Source organism: Chiloscyllium plagiosum, unplaced genomic scaffold (assembly GCF_037043375.1).
Source record: "Chiloscyllium plagiosum isolate Xiang-an unplaced genomic scaffold, Cpla_swu_hap1 HiC_scaffold_6, whole genome shotgun sequence".
Taxonomy (NCBI): Eukaryota; Metazoa; Chordata; class Chondrichthyes; order Orectolobiformes; family Hemiscylliidae; genus Chiloscyllium; species Chiloscyllium plagiosum.
In genome coordinates this window covers 78,078,270-78,091,170 of record NW_028270144.1, presented here as the reverse complement: position 1 = coordinate 78,091,170, position 12,901 = coordinate 78,078,270, and the positions used below count along the sequence as shown (strand labels likewise).

Sequence of the window (12,901 nt, the reverse complement as noted above, 5' to 3'; positions counted from 1 at the left end):
ACATGATGGTCATGCCTCACAACATGATGAGAGATGTGTTTCATGTGGAGATAGGACTTTGTCTCCACAATGACCATACAGTGGCCATATCTACCAATACTGTCACATCTGCAACAGGTAGATTGGTAAGTTTTCCCTTAGGTTGGTTCCCTCACCATGTTCTGTATTTCTAATCTAACAGCTGTGACCTTCAGAACTCTACAAGCTCTATCAGCCAAGGTATTCCCGAATCACTCTGGTGACGGATCTTGAAGCCCCCCTTGCAAGGCACACTCCGTGCCGTTCCACTGTCTGTAAGATATGATTGCATGAAAATGATCATGTCAAGCTGTGAGACAACTCTCATAATTTTGGCACAAGCCCTCATATGTTGGGAAGGAAGATTTTGCAGGATTGATAGGCCTGTTACTACGATTTATCATATCCAGAGCGGATGTCAGGTGGTCCATCTGGTTTCACTCATTTCTTTCAACTGTGCAGCAGTTTGATATATCTATGGCTTGCTAGAATGCGGGCCAGATCAGGTGAGGACAGTAGATTTCCTTCCTAAATGTCATTACTGAACCAGATGTTCTTCTTTCTCTCACCATTTAACAGTAATTATGTGGTAACCTGATTTTTATTTCATTTGAACTACACCATCTGCCATTTGGAATTCAAACTAACGCCCACAAAACATTAGCCTAGGGTTCTTAACCACTAATCCAGTGACATTACCAATATGCCATTGCCTCATCAAAGAAGCATAAGTCACACAAAAACAATATTGTTTTTAACGTAGTGGTTAGGATCATGAATGTACTGCCTTAGAATGTGGGGGAGTAAGGTTCACTTCAGACACTCAATTAGATGGCTATTTAGAAGGGAAGAATGAATTAGCTTATAAGCAAAAGGCAAGAGAATGGCATGGGATGAGATGCTCACATTGGAAATCTTGCATCCAGTGGTATCTTGCATTCATTGGAATCCAGTGTTACAGGTGAATCCCATTACACATTGTTCTTACAAAGACCCTTATGTTTCAACTAATATGAACTTGTCTACTTTCACAAATAGGACATCAGTGGTTTCTAAAATGCAATGATGTGCTGCTATTTGAGAGACACCACCATGCTCAACCACTGATCCTTGGGACATGTCAGAGGTGAAGATTTTTAAGGCTACAGTGACTTTCATACCAATCAATGACACAAAACTCTCAGCAGAAGGGAACAGCAATCACTTCCATAGCTTCCCTAGTGACCAGGCATGGCAAGCAAGGTCTAAGGTCTTCTTCAGTAAGGGCTCAAATGTTAGTTACTATCTGCCTAAATATGCATAATCTCCTATACCACTGGTCCTCAAACATATGTAGTAGGCTTCTTAGGCAGTACAGTCAATACTGAAGCATAGCTTTTGTTATCTCCTAGCCCCACATTCTTATTACTGCTTGCATTAATCCCATATCCAGAAGATGCCTTGTTTGTGGTCAGCTACACTCACAATGCTTACTTTATGCTCTCTGATAGAACCGACAATCCCTGAAAGGCGAGAACCCACTCAAATGTCTAAACTTGCAATAGTCAATGCAGGAATACCCCTTTCAGACTTGCACGCTTTTACAAGCCCATCACATTAAAGGTGTGGCCATGACCATTGTATCTCAACTTCCTTTTACTTGCCCTGTTCCAGATTCACACAACAAAAACTACTGACCAAAAACTACTTACTGACAAGTTAACTAACAGACGATTGCTCAGAATCAGGCAGTTTACCAGATTCCACCTTCCTTCAGCATCACAAAAATCTCCATCAAAAAGGAATCCACTAGCTGCTTCAGTGACCAGCATTAGTTAAATGTCTACCTGCCTCAGTTCCTGCTCTCTATTTAGATATGAAAAACCTGCTGTAAGAGTGAAACCCATGCTAATTTTGTCTCCACAGTAGTAGAGAGACATTGGAGCTAAATCTAGGACTCGAAACCATTATCAGCTAATCCAACTCTAACGTTGGTCTAAATATCAATCCTGTTGATATGGTTATTATGTTTTACAATCTTCAAGGCAGGGTTTAACAGCACATTTTTTCATTCGTGAATCCGTACCATGGTAAGGAGCTTCTCCCATCCACTTTATCAGTATAATGCAATAAATTCTCAAGACTTCACTCTCCAACACCATTTCTACCCAAAAACTATCAAAAAAATCATGCAGTTAAGATGCATGATTTCTCAAAATAAAATCTTACCCTTTTCCACATCCTTCTGGTCCTACTAGTATGAATGGCTGTTTGTTGCTCGAACTTAACCATGGTTTAAAATAATCTAGACCTCTTTGCATGTCAGGAGTTCGGATGACAGGAAGTTTCTGAGGATTACAGAAATCATCAGCAGTCAGATTCTCTGGTTTCTCCATCTGATATGCCATGAGTCGTCCAGTCAGTTGGTCATAGTACGTGTCTAGAGGCTGCCGTGGATCTGGTGGTGACTCTCTTGCCCAGTTTAAAACCTGAATTAAAATTAAGTTGAAATTTATGAATGCATTAACACGTTTTCAATGCTTCAAGTTTTGTTTAAGATAGGAATATTAGAGCATGAATGCATTACATCAACAATTAATCATTTCGAAGCACAGAGTCATAGAGATGTACAGCATGGAAACAGACCATTCAGTCCAACTGGTCCATGCCGACCAGATATTCTAATCTAATCTAGTCCCATTTGCCAGCACCCAGTCCATATCCCTCTAAACCCTTCCTATTCACATACCCATCCAGTTGCCTTTTAAATGCTGCAATTGTACCAGCCTCCACCACTTCCTCTAGCAGCTTATTCCAAATACACTTCCCTCTGCATGAAAAAGTTGCCCCTTAGGTCTCTTTTAAGTTTTTCCCCTCTCACACTAAACCTGTGCCCTCTAGTGCTAGGGAAAAGACCTTGTCTGTTTACCATATCCATGCACCTCTTTTTTTTTTCATGAACCTATATAAGGTCACCCCTCAGCCTCTGACACTCTAGGGAAAACAGCCCCAGCCTGTTCAGCCTCTCCCTGCAGCTCAAATCCTCCAACCCAGGCAACATCCTTGTAAATCTTTTCTGAATCCTTTCAAGTTTTACAACACCTTTCCGATAGGAAGGAGACCAGAATTGCACACAATAGTCCAAACGTGGCCTAACCAATGTCCTGTACAGCCGCAACATGACCTCCCAACTCCTGTACACAATATTCTGACCAAGAAAGGAAAGCATACCAAATGCCTTCTTCACTATCCTATCTACCTGTGACTCCACTTTCAAGGAGCCATGAACCTGCACTCCACAGTCTCTTGTTCAGCAACACTCCCCAGGACCTTATTATTAAATGTATAAGTGCCAGTCTGCTTTGCCTTTCCAAAATGCAACACCTCACATTTATCTAAATTAAACTCTGACTGCCACTCCTCAGCCCATTGGCCCATCTGGTCCAGATCCTGTTGTAATCTGAGGTGACCCTCTTCGCTGTCCACTACACCTCAATTTTGGTGCCATCTTGATTGTGTAAAAAGAGATTAGAGCTGGAATTTGAAACAAAAACAGAAATTACTGGAAAAGCTCAGCAGATCTGGAGAGAAATTAGACTTAATGTTTCAGATTGAGTGACCCTTCCTGGAACTCAGTTACATTATAGATGCTATGATGTGGAGATGCCAGTGTTGGACTGGGGTGGACAAAAGTTAAAAATCACACGACACCAGGTTATAGTCCAACAGGTTTATCTGGAAGTACAAGCTTTCAGAGCACTGCTCCTTCTGCCAGACCTGCTGAGCTTTTCCAGCAATTTCTGTTTTTGTTTCTGATTTACAGCATTCATAGTTCTTTTGGCTTTTTACAGATTAGGAATTTATTAATTGCTTATACAAAGATATTAGAAGTGAGGTTTCATAACTTAGATACTTCTGTTTTCTGTCATTTCACAGCCTCTGTCAGAAAGGCATCAACAAAACTAAGAATATGAAACAGAAAAAGACTTCTCAAATGCTTGAATCTGATACTACATAATTAGATCTCAAAGTGAAAATGGAAACTGCCTGAAATTACAAGTAATTATGATTTCAAATTTGTGTTATTAAAATAATCCAAAACCTGAATCTTTAAACACTAAATTCCCACTTGAGTATGGTTATGACTTAATTCAAATTATGGGGTAACGCATGCAAATTTTCTTTGAATCACAAGATCCAAAAATCTCACCACACACTTAAACATTTGATTTGGTAGCACAATGATTTTATTAGTAAGGAATATTATAACAAATTACTTATTGCTTTGCACTTTAGCATGTTAAAGCCAGAACATTGGGACACTATAAAACTCAAGGAAGCCTCTCTGACAGTATATCGGCACTGCCCGCAAGATGACGTGCTGGTGATATAAAAGGGACCTGAGGGGGAATGTTTTCATGCAGAGGGTGGTACGTGTATGGAATGAGCTGCCAGAGGAAGTGGTGGAGGCTGGTACAATTACAATATTTAAAAGGCACCTGGACGGGTAGATGAGTAGGAAAGGTTTGGGGGGATTTGGGCCGGATGCTGGCAGGTGGGACTAGATTGGGTTGGGATATCTGGTCGGCATGGACGAGTTGGACCAAAGGGTCTGTTTCCATGCTGTACATCTCTATGGCTTTATGACTCATGACTCTAAGAGGCTATTGCACATCTCCTTTTGGGACGTACCCTTGCAAAAAATAATCTGAAGAGAAATGCAATAGGTTTGCTGAGGTTCATCCCTAGCAGCTCCATGATTCAGGTATGTGTGCTCTGCAGCTGTTCTTTGGGATGCAAATCGAGCACAACATCAACTTTGCCAAGCAAACTAGCAACTTAATGAAAGGTGCTGTATGATCTGCCTGAAACATGTTGATCATTCAATGAAAAGAGTTGTCCAGTTGTCCTGAATCGAGTGTTAAAGACTAACGCAGTCCAAGATTCAAAACTATGTGCTGAGAGATGCACTTGAGCTTGGAGCAGCTGCTGCCAAGGCACCATGTGGAAAGGGCACCATCTACTGCATGGGGAACCCCTCATAATTTGTACTGAATGCATATAATTTCTAGTCAGTGACAGAGTTTAGACAGCACATGACAGAGTGGTTAGTACTGCCGCCTCACAACACCAGGGACCCAAATTCAATTCTAGCCTCAGTCAACTGTCTGTGTGGAGTTTATACATTCTCTCTGTGTGTGGGTGGGTTTCCAGGTTAGGTGGGTCAGTCATGCTAAATTGCCCAATAACGTCCAGGGATGCACAGGCTGGGTGGATTCGCCATGGGAAATGTGGGGCTGAGTGGGATGCTTGTTGAAGGGTTAGTGCAGACTCGATGGGCTGAGTGGTCTCTAACTGCACTGTAGGGATTTTATGATGATTCTATGATTCTAGTCATATTTAGGAAATGTTCCAATTTTGTATCTGAGGCAAGAAGTTAATCAGAAATGGCGAAGAACCAAGCAGTGTCTGCTAGTTTACTTGAGACATTCTGGAACTAGTGGCACTGGCAGGACTGGAATGCTTCATCACTCTGAAAATGTACATTTAACCTTTAAAGATTATTATATATTTCAATTCTCTAAATTTCTATACAACATGTATTAAAAGATAGAGAAGTTACCTCTTTAGAAAATTCTTGTCGTGATTTCATGTTGAGATTACCACCAAGACCTCTTATTAAACTAATAATGAATTGTCCACGATCTGTACAACCATGAAGGTGAGACAAACCATTCAAAACAGTTCCAACTAGACTAGTTTCCACCACAAAGTCATTCTGGAAAGAGAAAAAAAATGTTTTTTTTTAATAATTAATGGCTGTCAAAACGTTATTCCCAACATTAACTCTCTATTAATCTAATGTTAAATTTACTGATTCAGGCCAATTATATATTTGGTCAGCCTTATCAGTGACAAATACTGTAACATTTGAATATTTCACAAACAAATTTCAGAATAAACTAAAGTTCTGCTTCCAAACTCTTGCTGCTATTTTACAAATATTCAAAACATCATAGGATTTTCACAGAAACAATATGAGGAAAATTATATACTTTGGCTTGCTGTTTTTTCAGATATTTTTTATAAAGATTTCTGCAGCAGGTGTTGGTTACTGAATTCAGACACATTAAAAATTGGAAGGGCAAGTGAGAAAGCAGGCATCTGTCACAACTGAAGCAGTTACAGAATTGTTAGTACTAAGCTGGTTGCTCTTCCTCATCTTTATAATTAAGTTCAGTTTTCAAAATGCATAAATGATGCTAAACTCTGAGCAGCAACATATGCAGAAAATAGGTTTAAACAACAATTTTGAAGAAGTTTGCATTTTTACAGGTGTTTGGTCCCTCATATTGATAAATGTATGCTCATACAACGCAAATGGAAGTACTTAAATAAAGTTTGAAACCCAGAAACAATCATCACCATAGCCTTTTCTAGTCCCATTCATTCTATTGCTCCAATAAAAACTAGCAATTAGTACAAGGCTTTGAGCACATTTGCATTGCTGGTCTCAACAACTTTTGCTACGTGGACCAGAAGATAAAAGTGACAACCCTTAAAGACCCAACACAATGTAATCTACTATATTCAAGGGTCTTTCCCGCTACAAAAGCAGCTAGGATCAGAAAGATGATTTGGTTTATCAGCGTTGTCACGGTATAATATAAAGCTGCATCAGGACAAGAGGATGCATGGCTCAATAAACTATCAAGTGCCATTCTACCAATGGACCTTACATTTTCCTGTCTAAGTAGAAGATGGGAAAATATTATTGGGACATGTCAAATAACTTAAAATAATTCAACAAAATTCATTGAATTTCTCACATTTGAACTAAATTGTCAACTAATATACCGAACATAGAAAAGTATAAAACCTTTTTCAACAAATAACACTCTATCTTCATAAATCTAGACATTTGTAACTGTAGGTAAACAATAAATCAAAGCTCAAAATTCACTCACACTTGGCAATTGTGGATGACTCAACTGCAAACACTAAAGAAACTACACAGAGTCATAAACACAGCTCAGTCCATCACACAAGCCAACTTTCCATCCATTGACTCCAACAACATTTCTCGCTGCCTTGAAAAGGCAGCCAACATCAAAGATCCCTCCCACCCCGGTTTTAATCTTTTCCAACCTCTTCCATCAGGCAGAAGATACAAAAGTTTAAACATGTGTACCAACAGGTTCAAGAATAGCTTCTAGGCAGAAGTGGGGACTGCAGATACTGGAGATTAGAGTCAAGATTAGAGTGCTGCTGGGAAAGCACAGCAGGTAAGGCAGCATCCGAGGAGCAAGAAAAATTGACGTTTCGGGTAAAAGCCCTTCATCAAGAATAGCTTCTGCCCACTATTGTTAGACTTAATGGACTTCACAAATTTCAAATATAACACTGATCTTGCTTTTCATGCACCTTCTCAGTAGCTGTAATATTGTATCCCTTGCCTTGTTCTATCACCCAATTAATTTTGTATGGTATGATCTGCTGCACTGTGTGCAAAAAAAACTTTTCACTGGACCTGGTACCTGTTACAATAATAATAAATCAAATCAAAATCTAGGAAAAACCAGGTGATACTTCTAAGAATCAACTGTTAATGAGCAATGAATAAATCTTGTGCAGATATATCGTAAACCAGTGTACAGGCTTTGAAAATGTTGTTCCATGTCCCATAAAAATGAAAATGAGTCCTCAATGGAGTCATAGTCACAGAGATGTACAGCACAGAAACAAACCCTGCGAGCCAACTCATTCATGCTGACCAGATATCCTAACTTAATCTAGTCCCATTTGCCAGCACTTGGTCCATATCCCTCTAAACCCTTCCTATTCATGTGCCCATCCAGATGCCATTTAATGATAATGTTAATGTCAACTTTTTTGTGAAGGTGCAGTTGAAAGTTTCATCCATGATTAATGATCCCAATCCAGACCAGTTTCTTTTTTTTAATAAAAAGGGACATTAAAAATCTCCAGAAATGTAATGAAGAAATGAAACCACAAAATCTCCCATTTAAAACTAAAGACATTTTATTCTACAAGAGTCGAACAAAGTTGAAACAGAAAATTAAACAGAATCCAAGTATTTTTGTCGTACAGTCATAGAGCTATACCCAGCTGGAAACATACCTTTCAGTCCAACTCAACTCTGATGAGCAGACATCCTAAGTTAATCCAGTCCCATTTCCCAGCATTTAACCCATATCCCTCCAAACCCTTCCTATTCATATATCCATCCAGGCGCCTTTTAAATGTTGTAATTGTGCCAGCCTCCACCACTTCCTCTTGCAGCTCATTCTAAATACACACTTCCCTCTGCATGAAAAGGTTGCCTCTTTGGTCACAAGTAAATCTTTCCCCTCTCACCTTAAACCTAAGCCCTCTAATTTTGGACATGCCCACCTCAGGGAAAAGACCTTCTCTATTCACCCTATCCAAGCCCCTCATCATTTTATAGACCTCTGTAAGGTCACCCATCAACCTCCGATGCTCCAGGGAAAATAGCCCCAGCCTATTCAACCTCACCCTATAAGTCAAACCCTCTCACCCTCGCAACATCCTTGTGAATCCTTTCTGAACCCTTTCAGGTTTCACAACATTCTTCATATAGGAGGGAGACCAGAACTGCACACGATATTCCAAAAGCTGGCCTGATCAATATCCCGGACAGCCACAACATGACCTCCCAACTCCTAGCTTAAAAAATGTGTTGCTGGAACAGCGCAGCAGGTCAGGCAGCATCAAAGGAACAGGTGAATCGACGTTTCGGGCATAAGCCCTTCTTCAGGAATGACGAGGGTGTGCCAAGCAGGCTAAGATAAAAGATAGGGAGGAGGGACTTGGGGGAGGGGCATTGGGATTACGATAGGTGGAAGAAGGTTAGGTTGAGGGTGATAGGCCGGAGATGTGGGGGGGGGCGGGGGTGGAGAGGTCAGGAAGAAGATTGCAAGTCAAGAAGGCGGTGCTGAGTCTGAGGGTTGGGACTGAGAATAGGTGGGGAGAGGGGAAATGAGAAAGCTGGAGAACTCTGCATTCATCCCTTGTGGTTGGAGGGTTCCTAGGTGGAAGATGAGGCACTCTTCCTCCAGGCGTCGTGTTGCCATGGACTGGCAATGGAGGAGGCCAAGGACCTGCATATCCTTGGCAGAGTGGGAGGGGGAGTTATAGTGTTCAGTCACGGGGTGGTTGGGTTGGTTGGTGCAGGTGTCCCAGACGTGCTCTCTGAAACGTTCTGCAAGTAGGCGGCCTGTCTCCTCAATGTATAGGAGGCCACATCGGGTGCAGCGGATGCAGTAAATGATGTGTGTGGAGGTGCAGGTGAATTTCTGACGGATATGGAAGGATCCCTTGGGGCCTTGGAGGGAAGTGGGAGCAAGTTTTGCATTTCTTGCGTTGTCGGGGAAGGTGCCGGGAGTGGAGTTTGTGTTGGCGGGGGGTGTGGATCTGACGAGGGAGTCGTGGAGGGGTGGTCTTTCCGGAACGCTGATAGGGGTGAGGAGGGAAATATATCCCTGATGGTGGGGTCTGTTTGGAGGTGGCGGAAATGACGAAGGATGATACGATGTATCTGGAGGTTGGTGGGGTGGTAGGTGAGGACCAGTGGGTTGGAGGAGCAGGGTTCAAGGGCGGAGGTGAGGGAAGTGGAGGAGATGCGGTGGAGAGCAACGTCAACCACGTCTGAGGGGAAATTGCGGTCTTTGAATAAGGAGGCCATCTGGGTTGTTTGGTATTGGAATTGGTCCTCCTGGGAGCAGATGCGGCGAAGGCGAAGGAATTGGGAATATGGGATGGCGTTTTTACAGGGGGCAGGATGGGAGGATGTGTAATCTAGGTAACTGTGGGAGTCAGTCGGTTTATAGTAAACGTCCGTGTTGAGTCGGTCGTCCAAGTTAGAAATGGAGAGGCCTGGGAAGGAGAGGGAGGAGTCTCTGACGGTCCAGGTAAATTTGAGGTCGGGGTGGAAGGTGTTAGTAAAGTGGATGAACTGTTCAACCTCCTCATGGGAGCACGAGGTAGTGCCGATCCAGTCATCCAGCAGAGGAAAAAGTGGGGGGTGGTCCCAGTGTAGCTGCGGAAGATGGACTGTTCCACACATCCAACGAAGCGGCAGGCATAGCTGGGGCCCATGCGGGTGCCCATGGCTACTCCTTTGGTTTAGAGGAAGTGGGAGGATTGGAAAGAGAAGCTGGAGTGAGGACCAGTTCAGTCAGTCGAAGGAGGGTGTCAGTGGAAGGGTACTGGTTGGTACGGCGGGAAAGGAAGATGCGGAGGGCTTTGAGGCCTTAGTGATAGGGGATGGAGGTGTATAGGGACTGGATGTCCATGGTGAAGGTAAGGAGTTGGGGGCCGGGGAAGCAAATATCATGGAGGAGGTGGAGGGCATGGGTGGTGCCCTGAACGTAGGTGGGGAGTTCTTGGGCTAAGGGGGACAGGACCGTGTCAAGGTATGTAGAAATGAGTCCGGTGGGGCAGGAGCAGGCTGAGACAATGGGTCGGCCGGGGCAGTCAGGTTTGTGGATTTTGGGCAGGAGGTAGAAACGGATGGTGCGGGGTTGTGGGACTATGAGGTTGGAGGCGGTGGATGGGAGATCCCCTGAAGTGATGAGGTTATGGATAGTCTGGGAGATGATGGTTTGGTGGTGGGAGGTGGGGTCATGGTCATGGGGGCAGTAGAAGGAGGTGTCCGCGTTACACTGGCACCACCCCCCCACCTTTTCCTCCGCTACATCGATGACTGTATCGGCGCTACCTCGTGCTCCCACGAGGAGGTTGAACAGTTCATCCACTTTACTAACACCTTCCACCCCGACCTCAAATTTACCTGGACCGTCAGAGACTCCTCCCTCCCCTTCCTAGACCTCTCCATTTCTATCTCGGACGACCAACTCAACACGAACGTTTTATTATAAACCAACTGACTCCCACAGCTACCTAGATTAAATCTCCTCCCACTCTGCTCCCTGGAAAAACTGTTTCCCATATTCCCAATTCCTTCGCCTTTGCCACATCTGCTCCCAGGACGACCAATTCCAATACCGAACAACCCAGATGGCCTCCTTCTTCAAAGACCGCAATTTCCCCTCAGATGTGGTTGACGATGCTCTCCACCGCATCTCCTCCACTTCCCGCACCTCCGCCCTTGAACCCTGCCCCTCCAATCGCCACCAGGACAGAACCCCACTGGTCCTCACCTACCACCCCACCAACCTCCAGATACATTGTATCATCCTTCGTCATTTCCGCCACCTCCAAACAGACTCCCCCACCAAGGATATATTTCCCTCCCACCCCTATCAGCGTTCCGGAAAGACCACCCCTCCACGACTCCCTCGTCAGATCCACACACCCCACCAACCCAACCTCCACTCCCAGCACCTTCCCCTGCAACCGCAAGAAATGCAAAACTTGCGCCCACACCTGCCCCCTTACTTCCCTCCAAGGCCCCAAGGGATCCTTCCATATCCATCAGAAATTTACCTGCACCTCCACACACATCATTTACTGCATCCGCTGCACCCGATGTGGCCTCCTATACATTGGGGAGACAGGCCGCCTACTTGCGGAACGTTTCAGAGAACACCTCTGGGACACCCGCACCAACCAACCCAACCGCCCCTTGGCTGAACACTTTAACTCCCCTTCTCACTCCACCAAGGACATGCAGGTCCTTAGCCTCCTTCATCGCCAGTCCATGGCAACACGACGCCTGGAGGAAGAGCGCCTCATCTTCCACCTAGGAACCCTCCAACCACAAGGGATGAATGCAGATTTCTCCAGCTTTCTCATTCCCCTCCCCCCACCTTTTCTCAGTCCCAATCCTCAGACTCAGCACCGCCTTCTTGACCTGTAATCTTCTTCCCGACCTCTCCGCCCCCACCCCCTCTCCGGCCTATCACCCTCACCTTAACCTCCTTCCACCTATCGTATTCTCAACGCCCCTCCCCAAGTCTCTCCTCCCTACCTTTTATCTTAGCCTGCTTGGCACACCCTCCTCATTCCTGAAGAAGGGCTTATGCCCGAAACGTCGATTCTCCTGTTCCTTTGATGCTGCCTGACCTGCTGCGCTTTTCCAGCAACACATTTTTAAACTCTGATCTCCAGCATCTGCAGTCCTCACTTTCTCCCAACTCCTATACTCAATCCTATACCCAATAAAAGGTAACCATACAAAACGACTTCGTCACTATCCTGTCTGCTTGCGACTTCACTTTCAAGGCATTGTTAACCTGCACTCCAAAGTCTCTTTGTTCAGCAACACTCTCCAGGACCTTACCATGTATAGGTCCTGCCCTGATTTCCCTTTCCAAAATGCAGCACCTCATATTCATCTAAATTAAACTTCGCTGTTCATTACATTACCAATGTTGGTGTCATCTGCAAATTTACTAACCATGCCACCTATGTTCACATCCAAGCCATTTATATAAATGGCAAAAAGCAGTGGACTCAGCTCTGATCCTTGTGGCACATTGCTGGTCACAGACCTCCACCACCCACCCTCTGTCACCTATCTTTGAGGCAGTTGTGTAACCAAATGGCTCGTTCTCCCTGTAGTCCATGTGATCTAACCATGCTAACCACACTACCATGTGGAACCTTGTCAAACTCCTTACTGAAGTCCATATGGATCCTGTCCACTACTCTGCCTTCATCAATCCTCTTCAATAATTCTTCAAAAAGCTCAATCAAATTAGTGAGGCACTATTTCCCATGCACAAAGCCATGCTGACTAACCCTAATCAGTCCTTGCCTTTCCAAATACAAATAAACCCTGTCTGTCAGGGTCCCCTCCAATAACCTGCCATGACTGATGTCAGGCTCGCCTGTCTATAGTTCCTTGGATTTTCCTTACCATCTTTCTTAAATAGTGGCACCACGTTAGCTAACCTCC

The 12,901-nt window shown here is 44.1% G+C and overlaps 1 protein-coding gene across 3 annotated transcripts in view; it reads right to left on the bottom strand.

Annotated features, from left to right (window-relative positions):
• Window positions 1–12,901, bottom strand: part of dync2h1 (dynein cytoplasmic 2 heavy chain 1) — a 565,214-nt gene that overhangs the window by 407,453 nt on the left and 144,860 nt on the right. For all 3 annotated transcript variants that reach the window (XM_043691805.2, XM_043691808.2, XM_043691806.2), the window contains exons 42-43: window positions 5,621–5,776; window positions 2,227–2,486 (exon numbers count right to left, since the gene is read on the bottom strand). In XM_043691805.2, the coding sequence (XP_043547740.2) occupies window positions 2,227–2,486; window positions 5,621–5,776 (416 nt within the window). The remainder of the gene's footprint in view (window positions 1–2,226; window positions 2,487–5,620; window positions 5,777–12,901) is intronic.